The following is a 22,972-nucleotide window of genomic DNA, read 5'->3' on the forward strand; positions in this document are numbered from 1 at the left end:
ATGCTATGTATGTAACTTGGATTCAGCTCATGTTTAGTAAAATAGATGTTTTTAAATAGCAGTCATGTTGTTTGCCTCCATCTTGGCTCATGACCTTATCAGGATGTAGGCAACCATGTGGCAGGCAGCCATCTTTACTAAGGTTAAAAGATGTACATGCCATGTAACTTCACCATTGTCTTGATTAAGAGACCATGTGGTATAAGCCAACTAAGGCTGTGATAAAACAAAAACTTCTTAGACCTACTGGGCCCTCAGTTTATTGTGTCTCCATTTTAGACTGAAGAGGCAAGAGCAGGTCTCCAAGATATTTTGGACTAGGATGGGTCTTTGAATGATAATGGAGAGTTGAATTTTATACATGGCAGTAGTAGCAAATTGACTTCGCTTTATACAGTGTACTAGAAATGAGAACTCTGGGGTGGGGAGAAGAAGGGGGCGGAGAGAGAGAGAGAGAGAGAGAGAGAGAGAGAGAGGGAGAGAGAGAGAGAGAGGCACATATGTGTGTGTTTCATTGTTTATTGGTATGTGACTTATTTTATGAAGTAGAATTTCATGCATCTTTCTGAGGAAAAGATGTAGAACTGAAATTGCAAAGTGAAAGAGTAACATTAATGGGATACAAAGTTCAACCACATAAGCCTTTTGTACATTTTATTCCACATATTGCTTGAGAACTAAAAAGAAAAGAAAATGAATGGAATTCTTTTGAAAGTCAGTATACTTATCCTACCTCTGAGTCTCAATAAACAACTACCCCAGAATTTGTGCCCTTGCAAAGCACAAAAGGCGAACAAAATGCCCAGTGTTAGTCACTAGTTTTTGAATAATAAATGTCTGATTTAACTTTTCTTAACCATTTGCTATTTTAGTACTCCTTGGCAAATTACGTAAGAGCCATAATTGGGCGAGCTGCAGTCTCAGGGCAGGGAAATCACTTGAGAAGAAGGCTGATATGTTACAAAAGCAGCAGCTCAGAACAGCTCAGTGTTCTGCCAATACTATGGTGTTCCTATGAAAGGCAGATACTCCAGTGTGTTATAGTAATGTGAGGAAAGCCTTCTATAAGATGCAAACATATCCCTGAGGAAAAAGCATCCCAAGGGTTCACACTTCTGTTTGGGGCCTTTTTATGTCATTTTTTAAGAAGTACTGGCTAGCTATAATTTTCTTTCTTCATGTGATATATTATAAATGATTTTGAAGTTTTCATTTGTCTAGGTTCAGGCCAATTGTATTACTCATCAAAGGATAATCCTGGTAATTTCTTAAATTAATAATTTGAGACTTTTCTAGTGTGTACAATGTCAGGATGGCTTTGTGTGCTCCCTTGCCCCTCCTCACTTGATTAGGTCAGGCAGCTGTTTTGCCTTAGGTCGTTAGATAGTAAATAACCACACAAACTGCTATTAACTCTTGGATTTGTTTAATGAGTGCAGTCGTTCTCTACCCTTAGGCCATCTCACCTGGTGTGTCTGTTGTTCCTGACATCTTGCAGGCAGCTGCTAAGACACCAAGCCAGGGGCTAATCTTTGCTTAGATTCAGGTCCATACTGCTGGTTGAGTTACGCCTACAAACTCTGCCTTAACTCTCTGACCTAGCTGCCCTGAACAAAGCCTTCTCCCTAAGCTGATTGGTTGATCCACAGTGGGCTGACACTCCTGAATGTTCCCCCACAGTCTATGATATAGTTCTGTCTTCTATTTTCCCCAGGAAGGCCTCCTGGCTCTTTGGATTCCTTCCTGGGAAGTCGTTGTGTTAAAAGAAAGTACAGTTGCAGAAAGAGGTCAGACCTAGATGTGAGACCTGAACTGTTACACTCTGTGATCTTGGGCAAGCCATGTACCCTCTGTGACCCTTTTTTTTTTTTGTTGTCCTTTTTGTGATGAAGCATTTAATGCGGGACGGGTCTCATACAGTTCTTGTGGGGTTGACTGAAGAAGCTTGGAAAGTTCTTCACCCCCACTTTGTTTCTCCTCAGCCCATTCTGTGTAGCTGATTTCCTATTTTTCTGAAATAATATGCTCTGTCTCACTTTGACCCATCTTTCCTCTTCTTTGTCCCCTTCATTTCCTCCTCCTTCCTTTTTTCTTTCCATTTCTTCATCCTTTTGTGTTCCATTCCCTTACCTGCTACCTTTTGAAGTCGGTCATTAGATACAAGAAAATGACTAAATTTCTCAGGAAGTTTGAGAATTATATATTTTATTGAGACATGTGTTCATTTAATTTTGTATAGTAGTTCATGAAATTAGGTAGAAGAAATGATCTTTGTGCATTAAAAATGGTTTTAAATAAAGGTCCTGTGGAAATATACATATGAATGAGTCATTTTTAATTGATGTGTTGAGTATTTTGCTTGCATGTACATTTGTGTCATATCTATGAGCATCAAATGTAAGACCTCCTAGACCTACAGTTTTGGATGTTTGTGAACAACCATGTGGGTGCTGGGAACCGAACCCAGGTCTTCTGCAAGAGGAGCAAGTGCTGTTAACTGCTGAGCCATGCCATCCCCAGAATGATCTATTTTTTAAAGCTCATGGAATATTGGGAAAACAACCTAAGGAAAAAATGGCAATTTGGAGTGGGCTGTCAGGCTAAACAAAGAGATAATAGCAAGGTGGTGTTTTGAAAACTAAAGCACTAGGATGTTATATAGGTAAATATGTGTCTAATTTAAAAGTTTCATTACAATTTTAAAAAATCTTTAAGAAAAAAGTGGGATAAGTAAATTCCAATTTGAGATGTTCTTTCTCAGTTATTAAGGAGACTGTTTCAAAGATGAATAATAAAGCTGTTGACTTGCACACTTTTACTTACACCTGTTTAAGACATTTTTGGTACTTTCATACTAATTTATTTATACTTTCCCTGAAATAGCCTGTTGCCTTTCATATTATATTTATTTTCTCTTGGTGTTTATGAATTCCATTACTTTCACCAGTTTACCATGTGGAAAGGAGCTTAACCTAGCTAGCTCCTTCACAAGGAAGCTTGGTTTATTAAAACTCTTGCTTGGTCCACAATTTCTTTAAAAAAAAAAAAACAAGATAAACAAGTCAAAAACAGTAGCTCTAACTATAGTACAGACAGTGTTCCTTAGAAATTAAAAACCAGTTACTTTTAAAAATGAAATCTGAAATCTCTTGTGAGCCTGGAACTGATTTTGATGTCCTCAGTTGTTGGTTTTTTAAAATTAATTAATTAATTAATTAATTAACTAATTAATTAGTTTGTTTATTTATTTTGAAGAAGGGTGGAAAGTGAAGAGCCATGATTCACACCCTCACTGATACAGTAAACGAATGAGTGTATGTAGGTATATTTCACTGCTGAAATATACCCAGGTACTGTTACAGCTGGAAGAACTCTTTACAAAGACTGCAAAACTTCCTGGAAGAGGTGACATTTGACCAGGATCTTTAGCTCTACTGACAAGTTAGCCAAGAAGTGGCAAGGGTGGGTGTGTGCAGAGCAGTTTCTATCTGGGGATACATGGATACAGACAAATCTTGTGCAAGGTATTAAGCCTGGTTTAGTGTGGCCTGGAGACAGTGTATGTGTATGTGCTATGCTTCCCATCAACACATCTAGTTTTCTAAATAATTGTGTAGAGTTAGTATATTCATAATGACTCTTGGAAATACAAATAATATATTGTGGGAATATGTTTTCATTTCCTCTCTATGTAATAGTGAAGTTGTGTTTTACCTGAAAATAAAGACAAACTAAAGATTCTTTTAATCCCTTAAGTAGACCACCTAAAACCATTGGTGGGATACATGGTGACCCTGACATGGCCAGCAACTCCTAATAGCATAGCTTACCCTTGTCATGGGCTTGTGGGATATTTAACTGTTGGAACCTTATTTCCTCATTTGCAATGTGAGATTAATAAAAATCTCTACCCATTTGTCTTCCACAGAGTGTTAAATTGATCTTAAGAATCCACTTCTGTTTGCTTGAGAATTTATAATATGTCAATGTCCTTTTATGAGTATTTACTGCAACTATGAAAATTTTTTGTTAAACTTAAATAAGTTGTAATGGAGCTGGAAAAAATCAATATTGGCTAGTTAACATAGGAATTACTGAAGACCTAGGTGACTAGCTAAATTGTGTAGGATACCATATTATTGACATAATTTGTAATATGTATCCTGATTACCCTTTCTGAGGACATTTCTAACAGAATATTTAAACTTGGGGTGGGTATGTTGGTGACATAGCTGCCTTCTTTTCTATTGATTGATTGATTGATTTATAACAAAATGTTCAGAAATAGTTTTTCATCATGGAGGTGTTCCTGACATTCATCTGGGATCTTATGTCTACGGGCACTATGGGCAGCAGATCTCTCATGCAATCTATTTTCATGAAGTCGTCTTTCTCCTACTTCTCCCATTCAGAAGTTACTCGAAAGATAATACAATAGTTCTCTTCAAGACCCTAGTAAAAACTAGCCTTAAAAGAACGCTATAGGTGATGGGAAGCAAGGCTTGCATGACAGTGATGTGGAGAATGTGCTAGGAAAGTGACTGGGGTCTAGTCACTTCCATTTATTGAATCCCATACCACAGCTGAAGTTTGTAGACATCATCCTTTGGTTTCTCTGATCATCATTTTCATGGAGGAGGAAGTTGCATTCAGATAGAACTTCTAATAGATATCAAAGGTGAAATATGAACAAAAAGCTTTCTCTCACTTTTTCATGTCAACTCTGGGAACCATTCAACTTTAAGGTTGTGGTGAGTCACAGCACTTCATAAGCCTAGGACACAGGGGCATCCATTGAGTGGCCATGGGTTCTATCTGCAGGGCTGTGCTTGGCCAGCAATGTCAAGTTAACCATGAAGATGGAGCATATGGTAGGAAATTAGAGCAGAAAAATCCTTAGTCAAATGAAAGGGGGCAACAGGATATGAGTCAGGGGAGATCTGGAGAAGATGCAGGTAAATGTTTGAGATGTCTTTTTCAGCAAAATGTCCTTTCTGAATGGACTGACCAGGAATCTACATTTCTGATGCTGTGTTCCCACACTCCACAGACTGCTGAACTCTGAAAACAAATTTTTAGTATTTTTAAGCAGCTCAGCTTATGCTATTTTGTTGTAGTCCAAAGAGACTAAATACTATGAAATAAGATTAAGAGGTATTAAAATAAAGCAAGCACCATTAACAAATCCTTTCTGCAATACACTCAGCAAATTACTCTGCTTTGGGAGACATGGGCTGTGGATACAAGAACTATGAGGCATAATCACCCCCCCTCTGGAAAGCATTTACCAGGGGAAGAAGATGGGTAAACAATACACAGGATGAGGAGAAAGTGTTGCTCAAAGGAAAATCTAAACAACTCTTCCTATTAAGTCCACCTGCTAGGTGAGAGGTAGGATGTAGGAATGGCAGACATACCACCCAGTACACAGCCCAGGTACATCAGCCTGAATATTGTGGGTAACTAGGAGAAAAGCATCACATGACATCTGTATGTGCCTTTTCTCCTACATTCACATTTTGGCTTATTACAAAAACAGTGTTGCTGTGTCTGTACTCCTGCCAGGCTCCACAGCTCCATCTGTACCATCCTAATCACTTAAAATATGCTCTGCAGCTTCGGGTTACCATTTAGAACATAGCGACTTGGGATGACTAAGCTTTTTCAGGATCCCCTGCTCACAGGATGATTTCACTATCAAACACATCTATACTGGTTTTCTAAATTTCTGTGGTTTGTACTTACTTTTATTATTTGCTGTTATGGATCCAGTCTCCCCAAACACCAGAGATACAAAATGTGTCCGTGTACTCTTTTATTCCTTGAGATAAACTTGAGGGAATGTTGTTGAGTGTTACTTTGGATATTTTAGTGGCTTCTCTGGGAAGCCAGTGGGAGATTGGGGTGAGGAAGGTGGACAGAGCAGCAGACAAGCTCACATAACTTGTGTCGTGATACTGCTTTTTACTTTAGATCTTTTCTATCCTGCTGCAGCCAGCACCCAATGGAGCTGTGTTCTGGGCTCGTGAAACTGTTTTCTGTCTCCTCAGTGTAGCCTCCAGTCTGAGAGAGGTGATAGCTGTGTACAATTTTAGTAGATCACCATGGGCAAGGGAGGAGGGGTGTGTTTTCTCCGTAGGAACAGAAGAACCAGTGTCAGTGAGCACAGTTTGTTCAGGTACAGAGTTGGTCTGTCAGAAGGAGACACTGGTGAACCGGTGCTGAACACTGTCGACTCCCCTCCCCCCTCCTTCTCTGTCATTGGCATCGACACAAAGCAGTATTATTTAATGCTGGACTTGAGCAGCGTTTTTGAGCACAGAAAGTGTCGATATAGTTTCAGCTAGAGAATTATATAGGCTTATGAACCACCACTGGAATATTACTGGGAAAAGAATCTCGTATTTGGCAAAGTTAATGATGTATGTAAAGCTGGAAGAGGAGTGTGGTGAAATAATTTTAGTAAAAAAGCATCTAAAACTGTCATATGTTTTAGTGTAAAAAATTGTTTAATCACCAATTCTATGCACTAGATATGTTATCACAGCTAGTAGATTTTGAAGATTTTTAATGAAAATATTACCAGTATTTGAACATATGTGACATAGATGCTCTTAAAACATCCTTTAAAAACAAGGTTTGCTTTCATATATTTGTAGGCATTTTAGGTCTAACAGGAGTAAATACAGTGTTTTTGCCATTATAAATGTAAGTGGACTTTATCGAAATGTTACCACTCTATTTTTCTTTAGTTTCTTTGATATCTATGAATAAAAGACATGTCCCCTAAAGCTCACCATGGTGTATTGTTCTCTACATGCTGCACTGTATATGTATGTACATATATACATATAACTTTTATATAATTTCAGATGTATGCAAATCAAAGAAGTCTGTGCAATACATGAATAATTCACTCACCCCTTACCACTTCACATTTCTTACTGAAAGGAAGAGTGTGGGGATTACTCTAACTTACCCTGCACTCTACTGTTGGTGATGTGGAAGGGCCAAACATGACAGATGAACTGAAATTTAGAAGCATAGCTAATTTCTCCATTATAGTTTGAAATACTTTGTGGATTAACTTCTAAAGTTAGTAACATACATCTTGGAACATTTTGTTTCCTTTGCAGAACTCAAAATAGGTTGAAACCTTTATTTAGATTCTACCTCTTCTTGCTAGAGCCATTTGCGGTTTTATTGTGAGAGGTCAGTGATTAGGTAGTCATACTTGAAGATGAACAAGGGTAATGCCCTTCCTATGAATGTGTATCCTAGTACAGTGACTAGGAGTGCCAGCTCAGTGGGTAGACTGGGTCTACTGGGTTCAGTGATGTGTATATGCATAATTCGCATATACCACCTGTGTTTCAGCAAATGTAACAGAAACTGTAAAATAACTGATGCCAGAGCATTAAGTGATCAACATCCATAATATGCTTAGCATAGTGCTTAACACAGGAGCATCATGTAAGCTTTACTATTCCTTTATTGTAATATGATAAATCTTTTGGTTTAAATTGATGCTTTAAGGAGGGGAAGATAGGGGTTGGAGGTTTTGTTTTTAGATAGACCAGGAGCTAGCATGTGTCTGTAAAAAGTTGTGTTAGTAAGTCTTCTAAGAGATGGATATGAGAAGTGTGCGTGTATTTCATCTGTGTTTACCTCCTTTTTATCTCCATGTTGTAATCCACCTAGTAATGGCACAGGGAGGAGTTGTGTACTGTTCATGAGTTGTGTTCTTCAGCTGGAAAACATGCCCTACAGACACACCGCCCAAGATTCTTATGTAAACATTGGGCTTTGGGATTATTAGCTGGTTTGATTTGAAACTCATAAAATGGCACAGGTGTTTTGGCCATAGTTTTAGAAGTCTGATAGTCACTGTGATGAAAAATAATTGAAGGAATTGAAAAAGAGAATATAAATATAGTGATCCGGCATCTCCAGTTTTATATAAAAAAGCAGCCAACACATGTTGGACTGTTTAATGGTACTGGCACCTGTCAAATGTCACTGGACTTCACAAGGTCATCGAGACTCTCTTTGGTTCACGGGTACAGACCGGATCCATCTTGGGAGTCCACAAGGACTGTGGAACCAAGAACATCGATAGTACTGGAAAAAGCTCCATGGTGTTAATGTCTGTGGCATAGGTATACAAGAAAAGCAAAACTGTTTCTTTGTGTTCCATGCCACCAGAGGTAATTCTAAATTGATCGGGATTTCTGACAGTGACTGTGCAGATGTAACCTGCTGTCACAGTTGCCAGTGTATGTGATCTCTTGCAAACAGAAGCTACTGGAGGGAGACATGGTATTTTTGTCTCAAGAATGTCTGTGATTTGCTGCCTTTTCACTTTCTCCCCAACCCCTCAGGCAGCCAACTCAAAGCTCATGCGTTCAGAACACTGAGCAGGGGTATAGAGTTTCACTTCTATCGTTTCCAAGATGATTAATGCAGTTGTGCAATGCGAGCGCCTGAGCACTCTGGGAAAGCCACAGTATCCCAGTGAGGTAGAGTGCCTCGATACTGCGTCAGCAAGGAGGGTATTTTGGGATATTGTAAATGTCACTATTGGTTTTAATATACAAGAATCTTCATCATCAAACCTTAGGAATGTTCTACAAAGTAGTGCCTAGAACAGCTATTGAGTTCTGAAAATGGCTCTTTAAATAGCTAAAACTATTACCTAAATTTCCTATTTGTGACCCAGTTAGATATTGATGAGGAGGGAGGTTAGTGCGTAGCAAATGGAGCCAGTATTCTTTCAAGTAATGATAAATTATAAAGTCAGCAGGCTGTGTGTGCTGTGTGTAATAAGAGCTTGTCATGGGACCAGAAAAGAGGAAATCTTAAATTCCCAGCACATCCTACTTCAACTGGATATGTATTTTGTATCTATGATAAACTAATTTTAAGAAGTTAGGACATAATTTATTTCTCACTAGCCTCTAGTAAATAACTTTTAGACTCTTTATAGAAACGTTAAAGAAAGACAGATAAATATTGAAACTCATTTACTCACACTTTAGCAGTTTTCAAAATTTGCAGCTGTTGGTAGTTGACTAAATGAGAAGGAATAACTGGCCAGCCACCTGCTCCTTTTCCTTCGAGTTTCTCAGTACCAAGTTAGTACTTTATGTTTGAGGAAATTTCCGGTCTAAGCCCCTCCATTTAAAATGGGGGAAATGTTTAAAGTACATAGAGCTAACTTTAGATTACCACCTGTTGTTCATTATATGTATCCCTGTCCATGCAGAACTAATAGACTGAAGTCTTAATTCCAGGGCATATTTGTAAATGAGGTTCTTAAGGGTAGAACTAAGATTAAATGAAGCCACAAGACTAACTCTGATGAACAGGATCAATGTCCTTATGAGAGGAAATCCTGGAGAGCATATAATATCAATGTCTCTGTCTCCTTTCCTCCCTGTCTCCCACTCTTCCTCCTTCATTCCCTTCTTTCCTCCCTCTCTCCTCTTTCCATATACAGTAAGGGAGGTGACATGGATCCAAAGACAAAGGTGCCTGTGAAGAGAGTTCTGATGGAAAACTGGATAGGATAAACCTTCATCTTGGATTTTTAGCTTCTAAAACTGAGGAAACAAATTTCTGTTTACATGCCCTAGACTGTGGTATTTTTGTTATGGCATTCCCTAACTGACTAATAGAGCCTCCATTATATTTCACTTCTTATAAATCAGTGGTTGTCTCTCACTTGATAATCATCTCAATGACAGCCACTGCTTGTCCACAGCTGGGCATGATAGTGTTATGGGGACCTGGTGTAGCCCAACCACCCTCTAGTACTACAGCCCATACAACATTTATATATGGCCTTCATTGCCAGTAATGCTGAGGTTGAAAGACCTAGAATGTTGTTTTAGGGTGCAGGTACTCTTGCAAATCATAAATTATAAAGAAATACTCATTTATGAACTACAGTTCAGACTGTTTTAGTTGCATTGATTTTTTTTTGTTCTTTACACTTGCAAAATCCCATAAAATGATTCCTGGTGTTAATTGAATGCACAACCATCTTAAAAAAAAAAAAAAAAAAAATTGAAGGATTTGTTTATGGGTGTTGGAATGTTTGGACAAAATATATTTTTCTTAAAATAATTCACATAGGCTTTTATAAATTTCCTACTACTAAAAGCTAGAACTCAAAATTATAATATATGTTAGGGCCTGGAGTGGTGGCTCTGCAGATGGCCCAGATTCAGTTTTCAGTACCCACATGAGTACTCAAAATTGTTTGTAGCTCCAGTTCCAGGGGATCTGATCCCCATTTTGGGTCTCCATGCCCCCAGGGATACACAGTGCACATACATACATGTAGGCAAACAAAAATAGATATTAAACTCTGTTAATGTCTCATAATATATTATGAGTACCATAGAAGAATAACTAGTCAATGAAGTCAATTCATCAGAAAACATTCATGGAAGTGAGAAATCATATGTCTTAGTTACCAGTGCCATTAATAATCTTTTTTGGGGGAAAATATGTACTTGTTTGGGGGGAAAAATGGTAAGAAGTTTCAGTAGGCAGCCACTTGGTTTCACAGTGAGATTTCTGGCCAAGATCTGTGCAGTAAACATCTCCAGAAAGAGCTTCAGAAACACTGTGTGTCTCTGTCGTCACAAGGGAAATGCTGATTTGAGGAGCCTGGAAAGACTTCTGAGGTGGCACCCTAGAGTATGTTCGTTACCTCCTTATTCTAGAGTCTGCCCGGATTCTACTGGGTACTTGAATTCTACCCATCGTTAGTGCTTGGCAGCATGATACTATGGCTTTTTAGACACTGACTACTCAAATCATAGTAATCCTTTTATTTCAAATTAATGAAAAACAATAGAAATCAATTTTACCTTTTTTTCTGATATTATCCAATTTACCTACCTTCTAACTAAAATGTTGTTTTATTTTTAATCATTTAGCAGGTTTTTTAAATAAATAGGAAATACCTCTCAGGAACAGCGTTCAGATTTTAATGACTTCCCGTCTCTTGGTTCACCTAGTGTTATCCTTTCTATCTTGTTGGTTACCTGACACTCACCATGTTCTGCGTCTTCTCTCTTCATGTACTCACATCATGAACCACACCCACAGACTAGGTGAATTCACGGCATTTACACACCCCTACAATGATTTTTAAATGTGTTTTCCTGAGTTGTAAGGTTGAGGACTAAAAGATGAAAGCTCCCTTCTTTTGGTCACAGAGTTGATTGTAATTTTTAAAGCTAAAGGAGCTTGTCCTTAAGTTCAGAATGAACGAATTATAATATCAAACTTGCGAGTTTGATGCTTTCATTCAGTTGAATGTTGATCTGAAAATAAGACTGCACTGGAATCAACAAATGCAAGACACAAAGCCGCCACAGGACCAGATGGATCCGAGTGGAGTCTTTCTTGGTGGGCGATGGTTAAGGGAGTCGCAGCCTCTTCACTGTTGATGATCGGCGTGCATTCTCACAGGTTTGGTGCCTGTGTTTGTTTTCTTTTTTACTTTTTCTTTATTAAAGCTTTTATTCATTCTGAGGGGCTAGAGAGATGGCTCAGTGGTTAAGAGCCCTGACTGCTCTCCGAGAGAGCCTGTATTATTTTTAGTTCTTTTTAAAGATACAGTGCTAAGTGAGCCGTTTTATTCTTACTTGAAAATGTTAAGGAAAGAGAGGACAATATTCAGTTATTAATGGTCCACTCTGCCATTTATCACGTAGAAAGCCGTCCTGAGCTCTTCCCAGCTTCCCTTATCACAACGGCAGAGAGATGGCTGTGGTTATTCCGGCAAGAATACATGCCACATAGAGTTCATTGAATTCCATGAAGTCATACAACCAAGCGACAGAGCCACTGTGTAAAGCCATCTTTGTACAGTGACAACATAGATACAACTATGTGTGTCTGTGAAACCAAATACCAGTAGATTGTATGGGTTGGGAACATGGCTCAGTGGGCCTGCAGGACATGTGTGAGGACCTGAGTTTGAATGGTCAGCACTGCATGGAAAGATGGACAAGGCTTTGCTGACCTGTAGTCATAGTGCTGGGAGGGAGGAAGGGAGGGAGGGAGGGACAGAGACAGTCTAGCCAGTAAGTGTCCTCCAGATCCAGTGAGAGACACTGACTCAAAGGATAAGGTAAAGAAGACAAGGGGCAGTGTAGCGCTCAGGGGCTTGTACACACACACACACACACACACACACACACAGGACAAGCACACTACATGTACATGTCACACACATATACATCACACACACACACACACACACACACACACACACACACACACACGTGCGCGCGCCTGGCCCCACCTTGTGGTCACAGGATCTAGAAATAACCGTCACTCATGCTCCTGTAAGTAACCCCAGTAAACGCATTGCTTCACTAACTTGAACTTTGGTGGAATCCTTACTTTTATCTGCTACTTCTCTATCTGGAATGAGTAGACATCTGTTCAAGTCTCCCCAGGAAAAGTCATAGTACAGAGAGGATGAACAGGAAGGTCCTGTTTAAAACATACCCACAGCTTTTTGAAATTGAGGGACCAAGACAATAAAACTAAGTAACAGGTAAGAACTGTAGTCAAGTGATGCCTTTACCCCAGATTAGCTACAGTAAACACAGGAAGGAAGCCATGTGTCTAAGCTTCTAAATTTCAAGAGGATGAACCAGCAAAATGGTTCATCAGGTATAAGTGCTTATTGTCCAGCCTGGCCAAGCCTGACAACCTGAGTTCTTTTTCCCCAGAACTCATATGATGGAAGGAGAGAACTGACACTCATAAGTTGTTCTTTGGTCTCTATAAGCATGCTGTGGCATATAAGAAATATTTTTTAAGTTTGAAAGGATATACTGAAGCAGAATTTATGACCAGCACATAACATTCCTTTCCATTATTTCAATCCAAGCTCATAGATAGAGGACGTTGGTGATGTGTACTAAAAAGTACTAAAAAGGAGCACCAAGGGAAAAGAAAATGTGTTAGTATTCATCTGATTCAAGGCCAAGCTTTGTTTGTGCTATTTATGGAACCAAAGAAACTGACCAGTCAACTGACTGCAACTGAATCATCAGGGTGGACATACCATTCTTTCTACACTTCAGTTCAGCTTTAGTAAATAATAATGTGATAAGAATAAGAGGTGGGGATATGGAGAACCAGAAGTTCTGTTTTGTGTTCAATTTTCTGGACCTATCAAGAGCCATAACTAGCAGAAAATGTAAAATTTCACCTCCAGTCAGTGTTGCATTTTTCTTGTTTGGTGTGCCATTAGGTTGTATAAGAGTGATATGTTTCTAAGCATGCTATGCTGAACAAAGAGCTCAAGAATGAAAGATCTTAGCGTCTTAGGCCATTTGCCCAGCTGATGACTTAGAAAATAGGGTTTGGGCATCAGATGTATAAATTGAAGCTATGATTGTTCCATGGTATGGTTGAGGGGAAGATTTTTACCATAGATAAAAGGGAGGGTACAGCCAGAGACATCTGGGAGAGTCCAGAGCAGCACCAGAGAGTAGTAAATTGAACATGGTCAGTAGACTGGACTTGGCCATAGGGATGGGGCATGAGAGAAGAAGACCAAGAGAGTGTGGGCAAAGGAGACAAAGAAAGAGGAGTAAGAGGAGACTGAGAGAGGAAGACAAAAGAGAGACAGAGAGTGAGAGCAAAGGGCATGCTAGACTAAAAAGTGCAGGGTGATATGTGAATAAGAAGCTGGGGGAAGGGAAGCCCACAGGCTGGAGTTTAGGATAGGGCCTGGGGTCAGAAGAGCTGAGAAAAGCCACAGGTAGTTGTGCAATGAGAGAGCCTGGAGGCCAGCACAGCATATTGATATGCTAATAGGTATCACAGATGGCCATTTGTCCCTTCTGACAGTGATGCAGACTGGCTCCTTTGGTAGGGGGAAACAGGGGCCAGAGTTAGGGGGAGTGCAATTTCCTTTGGACCTGAGAAAGACTAAGGCAGCTCTAGACTGCTCACAGTCCTAAACTCACAGGCAATGTCCTGTACTAACACGGTATAGAGACTTATCCTAAAAAAATCTTAAAGGATAAAAACCTAAATGGAGCATTTGACTTACAATTGTGGCAGTTTTTATCATAAGCATCAGTTTTCAGAGTTAATTTATGCAAAGAAAATTAACCAGGATTTACTTTCTTATAGGTCAAAGTAAAGGTAAAGATGGTTATGGACAGCTGAATCTTTGTGGTATCTTACGAACAAACAAGCAATCCTTATTAGATTCACTGGTGAAAGAATTGTCAAAGTAGTTGTTGAAATGTATCAGTCAATATGATTAACATTTTTTCACAATATGGCATATTATAGTCTTTAATAAATGCTTCTGATGAACCATCCCAGGATAAATGCATACTTACAGTTAAGCTTTTTGTGATTTATTCTGTTTCTGTTTTTTTCCATTGTCAGTTCTTTGTAGGGTGAGCATATTTACCTCCAATTATTTTTATAATTGGGGTCATGGGACAGTATTGTCTTTCAAAGGTTAAAGGCTCATTTCTCAACCTGTATTTGATTATCGTTGAATCTCTATTCCTGTGAGAACATGGTAGTTCTCTTTTCAGCCATAAAATTCCTAATGCATGGGGCTTTTGAAAGCAGTTCTCATTTATTTGTTATGGGGTTCATTTGGAGGCATTTCCTGAAGAAACAATGTTCTTTGAGTCCTCTAAGCTAATGTGTTTGAATTCAGTCTACATAAAATACCAATGATAAGCTTTCATGAGTTGCTCCATGACTTCATGTTATTAAGGGAGAAGACGTTGTGGCCAGCATTCAAGGTGTTTTAGTTGATACTCTGTGCTTTAGACTTACTTTGTTATTATAGACTTTTCAACTGGAAATAATATCACTGAAATTATTACATTGAAGGAACTTCCTGCAGCTTTTGAGCTTTTCAAATGTCTTAAATCCTCATTTCGATAATACATTTGTGGTTGAATTTATTACTTTTTCTTAATGTGTAAAAAGTGGTATAAATGATAAATTTTAGGAAAAACTCACAGATTTAGATGGCTTATTCGCTTATTATTTCTACAGTTTACTAGTTTTATTCTATTTCACAATGGAACTTGCTTCTTTTATCTTTTAGGGTCGTTGCTCCAGGGAGAACTGCAAATATCTTCATCCGCCCCCACACTTAAAAACACAGTTGGAGATCAATGGACGAAATAACTTGATTCAGCAGAAGAACATGGCCATGTTGGCCCAGCAGATGCAGCTAGCCAATGCCATGATGCCTGGTGCCCCATTACAGCCCGTGGTGAGCACACTCTCAGCTCCTCCCTGTTTGTGTGGCCAAGTGCTCTGTGTCTGTGCTGAAGCGATGCCGGTATGGGAACACCCCAGCAGTGGCGATGGCCTGGCCTTATCACCCTGTGAAGTTACTTACCTTTGTGCCAAAGGACTTTGGCAATTTACCATCTAACATTGCTTCCCCTACCACTCTTTTTAAAATGAATCATTTAACTTTCAGTTCTCAACCTGATATTTGTTAAAATAGTCATCAAAATCAGTTTAGTTAAGATATATTCTATATTACCTTCAAAGGTAATAATGATGTTTTACTTAAAAACAAGAAAGAGGATGTATATATATATATATAATAGTCTTTGATTTTGAGGCTGTTTCTCCCTTTCCGCCCTCCTTGAAGAGAATCCCTGTAGTTTTCTTTCTCAAAAAGAAGACTGTAGAAAAACTTAACTTGAAATTATTTTGTATTCACAAAGCCTAGGCAGTTTTTCACAGTGGTGAGTCATAACCACAGGCTTAGAAGTCTTATCTGAAGAGAGCTAATCAAAGACAGAAATGCAAGTGCCTTTGGAAATAGCTAGATTTGATAAGATACGAGTGTTCACAGATATTTAATGTTTTCCTAGCTGTGTGCGTGGGTAACTTGCTTATGGATACACATACCTCTTTAAATGTTCAGATTGTTGATGTGCATGTGGTAAATGACTTTAATAATCTTATTTATGCCATAGTTAATGTTTGTTTGAATGTTAATTATAGTACAGAAATCCTGAATTACTTAACATATGATGAAATTTGTAGTGATCCAAATAATGTCTGACAGTAATTTATCACTAACGTATTATTAATGTATTATAAGGTCATGAAAACACATTTTTCTAGTTTGTTAATTATAGGATGCGTGCTAACTGATTTTTTTCTAATACATTTTAATCCCTGAACTCAATGTAATTATTATTCTCTCTTAGAACTTAATGCAACAATCATTCCAAAAAAGAGGGGGGGATTGCATTTCGAGGTGGGAGGGATCCCCATATTACACCGGCAGTGATACCAATTATCAGTACTGTACAGTCGAGGTGAGAGAATATTAAAATTAATTCTCTATCATTTTAATCTGATTTTTATTTTATTACATTATTGGGGGCTCAGTTAAAATGTGATATCTTTATTTTTATGGCATCTTTTTTTATATGTCTATATCATGATAACATAAATATTTTCATTTGTTAACAATGTTTAATCATTCTTTCTTCTAGAAAATACAGGGCAAAAATACTCTCTTGCACTTGACCCTCATGTATGGTTTCAAAGATCTGAGGCAGTTTCTACTTATTAACCACTTGTTTACAGTTGCTCCTCCTTATTTGAAGTCTTTTTTCCACTTAAACTTAAATCATACTTACTGATGTTCTCTTCTCTTTGTGACCCAGAACACCTCTGAGATGGGCAAGTGTAGGTCTGGGATGGAAGAGGACACTCCCCACCATGGCCCTGAGATGCTCTCTGTGATGTCTCAGGCCATCTCCTGACCTTGTCCTTAAGTCCTAATCTCATGGCTGATCCAAGGTCATATATACTTAGCACTGGGACAGCCTGACAAAGGCTTTTATTCTCTTTGAAATGCTAGTGACATATGTGTTTACATAGTCACTAAATCATAGATTTCTGAAACCATCAGTACTTAGATTTCTGATAATTTTGTTAGAAAATTTTCTGCTTAGATAAAGTAATTGTCTGTATTAGTTATGAGCACAGGCTTTATGTTAATTTTCCCCTCACATCACTATATTTCAGTGGGAATTACCCTCTACAAAGGTATTGTGAAACCATACTTGAAAAGTCTCTATTAAGGATGATGTTTTTATAATAAGTATTGAAATTATCTTAATTATTCAAACCTAAAGCATTTTTACCATAATGACTGTAAAGAAGACTATAATCCAGGAAATTTGCCTTCACAACCCCCCGAGACTTTTTGATCCTCTTTGTAGTCAGCCTTGTTTTGATGAGGATAATGGTACAGAAATAAATGTGATAATCATAACCAGCTGCTTTAATCTGGGCTACCTATAGCGAAGACAACTCAGCTATAAGCTGCCTTGTCACTAACGTAGAGGACTGTGCCTCTGAACACACGTGGCAGTGTTTGAGGATATAGTAAAGCATGGACACGCAGGTCAGGCAGTAGTGTGGTATGAAAGTGGAAATTCTGTGAGCAGATCCCCAGCATCGGAGCACTGGCTTATCAGAAGCCTAGGAGGAGAGATAAAGATTGCCGTGAAATAGATGACAATATGATAGTTCTCAGGGCTCAACCACTTAAGCCCCAGACTTAGTATGAACAGGGAGGGGAGAGAGAATGGGACAGAATGAAAGGAAATGTAGAAGCATCCCGGATTATGTCTCATATGTAGGAGATGTCCATAACTGACAGAAATGGAAGGAAGGGAGGGAGGGAGGGAGGGAGGGAGGGAGGGAGGGAGGGAGGGAGGGAGGGAGGAGTTGCCCAGTCATCTGTAATCCAGACAGAGGTTCATAGTGGTTTCTCCACCCTGAAAATAGAAGGAATTATAACCCAGAGCCAGGGCACAAGCCAGACACGGCAGCTTCCAGTGGGCCGAAGTGGTCAGCACTTATCAGCAGCGTGTTTCCAAGGCAGGTGAGATGACTCTTAGGCCAACAGTCACTGTACCATCAGACCATGACAAGGTGCTGGTAACTTGGGTAATGCAAGAATTTGTAGGAGACTTTGTTGCTTTCATTAGAGTGCCATGCAGTATACCAATTAAGTAACATTTTAGCAACAAATCAATAGCTTGAGGGAATCTAGTGTACTTATCACTTCTGTATATACCTTTCTCACAACTTTCCTGTGAGGTAGGTAACATTATCTCAGGTTTAGAGATGAAGGCCCAGACGATCAGAGAGGTTGCCTGTGCAGCTCAAGCTGTACACACAGCTAGTCAGATGGCAAAGTCAGGATTTCAAACAAGGGTTGCTGGATGCAGAGCTCATGTTGTAAAAGCATACAATGAACAGACTCTCTTGCTACTCTAGATCTTTGGCTGACTGTTTAAGCTCTTTGATCTTCAATATTGGGGATAAAACATTAAATATATTATCTAGAAAGTCTTTATAATAGTGTAAACATCATTCCCATTTCACAGGACTAGTAAAAAAAAAAGGAGTTGGGTATAAGAAATGGAATTTCTATGTATGTCTAATTCCTTGAAAGTTCACACAATGAATTACAGATTTTTTTGGCACTAACTCTACTTGGCATTAAAATTCCTAATAAAATATAAATCATCATTTTTATTTGTTTATCATATATGATCTTTAAAAATAAATGAGATTATAGCATTAGTTTCCAAAATAATAATAATAAAAAAAAAACTGTGTTCTTTCATAAGTGCCACATCATAGCTGGCAGCTGTGATTTAATGAGAAATTGGCATACAGTCTAACTGATGCTGAAATGAATCCTCTGAGTGACAACCTGGAGGCACCTGATATGTCTTTAGGCCCCAAAATCATGTTCTATAGAAACTGTGTTCTTCCAAGCTCTCTGCATTGCAAAGAGATCTGTGTAATCAGTGGGTACCAAGAATTGAACATGAGCTCAGGAGTTCCGTTAATGTTCCTGCATCTGCTTTACCTGGGACCTGGGTTAGCAGTAACTATCCAGAGTTTCAGGAGCAGGTACCCTGGGAAACATAGCCTGTGTAAGGAGTCAGTGGATCTGATGAGTGTGTGAGCAATTCAGAGTTCTCCAATTCAGCTATTGTCTCCAGTTGTATTGGTTCTCCTGTCCCCTTGATTCTGCCACCCTTTTGTGTTCCCAGTGTTTCTTGGCAGTGGGGTGAAGAATGCTTTGAAGACATCTGTTGTCCCACTTCCAGAAACACCTAGAAATCACCAGTACTTTCTGTGCTTTTCTGTCTTGGTTATCCACCTCAGGAGAGGAGAGAGAGCCTATAGTGTCTCTAGAAAAGATGTTTCTACATCAGTCACATTGACTCGTTCATCTGTCCTGCCACACACCAGTGAATCTGTAAATTCTTAAGCAGCCTGAGATCAGGACCTAAACTCTAATAACAGACCTGTGTTCCTTTGAAACCTTTTTCCTGGGAGAGTCTCAAATGAGACTTCACTGTTTAAATGTTCGTTTCAGTAAAACTGGACCAAAGGATACAATGAGGCAGAGTAAGGCAAGCTCTCCTTATTCTTCCCATTCACAGGCCAGGCTGGGAGTAGAGTCCACAACAGAGTCCTCAACAGCCTTTGCTTTATTCAAGTCACATGCTACATTCTTAGACAAAGACTTGAATGTGAATTTATGGATAATTCATGTTAGCTTTGAGTGTTGTCTATATGCAAAACAGTTGCTCACCTAGACTAGTTTAGTTTCTGGTTACAAAATGGTGTTTACCTGGAAAGAGCTGCCCACACTCAGGATGTCCTGGAACTATTGTAACAGAGCTTTGTTTTTCACAAACAAAGCTTTTGTGTTGCTTGCAATGAAGCATACACATGTACACATACACACGTTATACTAAGCATATACATATACACATTAAACACATTATACGAAGCATACACATGTACATATACATATGTTATACGAAGCATACACATGTACACATACATACGTTATACTAAGCGTACACATATACACATGCACATGTTATACTAAGCATGCACAGGTACACATGCACACATTCTACTAAGCATACACATGTACACGTTATACTAAGCATGCACACATACACATGCACACATTCTACTAAGCATACACGTGTACACATGCAAACATTCTAGGAAAATCTGACGTAAAATTTCTGTTCCATAAATCTCACAATAATAAATTTTGCATTATAACCCTTCCATTTTATAAAAAAAAAAAATACCATTTCAGTGTTTTAAGATAAACAACTCTGTGTTGTTTGCAGTATTTCAAAATAGTAATTATAATACTTAAAATGTAATGTTTAATATAAAATTAAGAAACCAAAAAATTAAACTTTTATATAGTCATTAAAAAGTAACAGCTAAACTCTGAGGTGGAAAGGAATATGTAATTAAATCTCTTTAGTATCCAGATATCTATGCTAGAAAATATATCATGTATTTGCTACTTTTCTGACAAAGAAAAGCAGTTAGCAAATCTGTGATGGATATGTTATGCAATAGTCACAGAGGTGGGACAGTGCCAGTTGCCAGATGGATACAGAGTTGCAGGTACAAAACAGTCACTGCTCTTTGGGAACCTGTAGCTTGGTAGGAGCAGAGGAAACACAGGTGGCTTAGGGAATCAATGCTACATTTGAGTGAGGGTGGGGTTTATGAAACAGAGGGTTGTGGTGTGGATCCACTGGGGAAACATAGAGGTAGAATTCTGGCTCCTGAAACATATCTAGGAATTAGACAGGTGAGCTGGGAGCAGTCAGTGTTGCCTGAAACCCATATTCATCAAATGAGAACCACAAAGGAACTGGTCTCCTTAGAAACCTTGTGTCCAATCAGGAGGGGAACCTATGTCTTTAAATGCCTGAGAATAGTATCACCTAGAAGCTTTCAAAAATACTGCTACCTCGATACCTTTCCTGGGAATTCAGACAAAGAGGTGTGGCCTAGAAAACCACAGTTTAAAAGTCTTCCGGGTAATTGTAATTCTCACTTGGTCGTTATGTGAGGACCAGATTTCAAACAAGATTGGAATCAGACTCAAATGTGTTTAGTTTCTGACCTTCCATTCACTTATTTATAAATGATGGGCACATAATATTTGTGAGCATTTTATTTAGAAAATAGACATAATAATATCCCCCAACAAAGTGGCTGTTCATTCATTTAATGCCTACTGTAGGCCAGGCATTATTCTGTGTTATGGGGACTTAGAAGGGAATAAAAGATATCTTCCTACTCTCCCAAACCCCCAAAAGAAAGTTCAAAGAAAGAAAAGCCATATACTAGAAAATTAAATATAACATAAGTAAAGTACTTATCACTATGCTGGCAGGCCACAGACAGGGAATTACTAGTAGTAATCATGTTTGTGTAGTTAACTAGGATCATAATATGAAATTGAATAATGTATTCAGTTATAATGAAGCCTGATTACCTTAATGTAAGCAGAATGTCTCATTTAAAACAAAACAAGTGATAAATAAACAGCCCCACAATTAGTAAATGTGCAGTTTGTTTGTCTTACTGGAAAATGTCCTGGAAAAGGGCAATCATAAACCAACCTCCTTTATGCCTTCTTGGAACAAATATATCTATAAGTCATTGTTACAAGGATGTACTCAGTACCAATTATGCCAGTTACATAGTTAGACATTATCCAATCAGTACTTCAGAGAAAATAAGGGATACTTCAAATATCAATATATCAGTTCCCATCTTTGAGATCTTATGAGCCCTCTGCAGGACAGCTCTGGAAATGCAGGAGTGGCCATAGTCAGAAGAGCGAAATTTCCTAAGGGTTAGTGGCTAACAGTAAACAACCCACAGCACAAAGTGCTCAAAATTTGCAACATCTATATTTTATCCATATATTGGTTTTCACTGTATTATATTTGATGACATTAGCAAGGATGAGTTTTATTAGCCTCCGGTCATTATTTTGTCCATTCAGAATATGTATCTTCATCTGAATGACTTTATGACTTCAACCTTTGCCTTGAAGTAATTATTACAGAGTACAGTGACATAATCATTTCAGTAACTTTCTGAATGAGGTAGTAAATGGGCTTTCTGGAAACCTGTTTTAACTCATAGCAATGGAATGCAAAGAGGAAGGATATTGACTAGCTCCCAGTCTTTTAGAACACTGCTAAATTTCCAGTAATTCTTCTGTCTGGTTATGTCACTGGTCTGGATGGGTTTCCATGCACGATGTCTGACTTGTGCAACACAATACAGATGTGACTACAATATTCTTGGACAGAAGTTGAAGTGTAATGTATGATCACCATGCAGGACTGCTCTTATCATGGTGCTGGCCTGGCCTCCAGTACACAAGAAGGCATCCTGAAGTCAGCTGCTGTTCAAGGAACTGCTGAGAGACAGATGCCACTGGGTCCAGTTGTAGATATGGATACTGGTTGGTAATAGTGTAACATATGAACAGTTTCCTCTCGCCTGAGGGTAGCTGCTTTGCCCTGGGATAGGTTGGAAGGGTTGAAGTTGAAAGTCTTATTTCAGTCTTCTTCATCTTTCAAGAGCCATAGGCCTATCAGAGTAGCTAAGCTTGGTATTCAAAACGACATGCTTGGAGGACTAGGTATTGTAGCTTGAAAATATCAGTGTGAGCTATGTTGTGTAATAAGTTCTTCCCAGTGAATCAAAGTACATATTAAATATTCTATTTTTCCTATTCTTCCTAGCACAAATGTGTATGCAGTACAGAGTTGTCATGTAGAATGCATGCTCAACCTTAATGCAGAAGACTTTGGGGACCTAATACTTTTCTTATGGAAGAATGTCACTCACACTTAGTACTATCCCTGGCTTTTCTCAATTAAATGCAGTAGCACCACCCTAGTGTGACAAAAGAATGCAGATATTGCCACATGTTTCCTTGGAAGTAGGGTCACCCAGAATGAGAACCACTGCTTTGTGTGGAAGGGTCTGAGTGAACACCGTTTTATCCCTCTGCATGCACAATGTCATAGAAAGA

At 38.6% G+C, this 22,972-nt stretch overlaps 1 protein-coding gene across 12 annotated transcripts in view; it reads left to right on the forward strand.

Annotated features, from left to right (window-relative positions):
* Mbnl1 (muscleblind like splicing regulator 1) overlaps positions 1 to 22,972 on the forward strand; it is a 115,773-nt gene that overhangs the window by 66,936 nt on the left and 25,865 nt on the right. For 7 of the 12 annotated variants that reach the window (XM_036189503.1, XM_036189505.1, XM_036189511.1 and 4 more), the window contains exons 2-3: positions 15,125 to 15,295; positions 16,254 to 16,364. In XM_036189503.1, coding sequence (XP_036045396.1) covers positions 15,125 to 15,295; positions 16,254 to 16,364 — 282 coding nt within the window. The remainder of the gene's footprint in view (positions 1 to 15,124; positions 15,296 to 16,253; positions 16,365 to 22,972) is intronic. The other 5 variants (XM_036189508.1, XM_036189510.1, XM_036189516.1 and 2 more) reach the window with 1 other exon arrangement.

The sequence above is a fragment of the Onychomys torridus genome, chromosome 6, assembly GCF_903995425.1.
Source record: "Onychomys torridus chromosome 6, mOncTor1.1, whole genome shotgun sequence".
Classification (NCBI taxonomy): domain Eukaryota; kingdom Metazoa; phylum Chordata; class Mammalia; order Rodentia; family Cricetidae; genus Onychomys; species Onychomys torridus.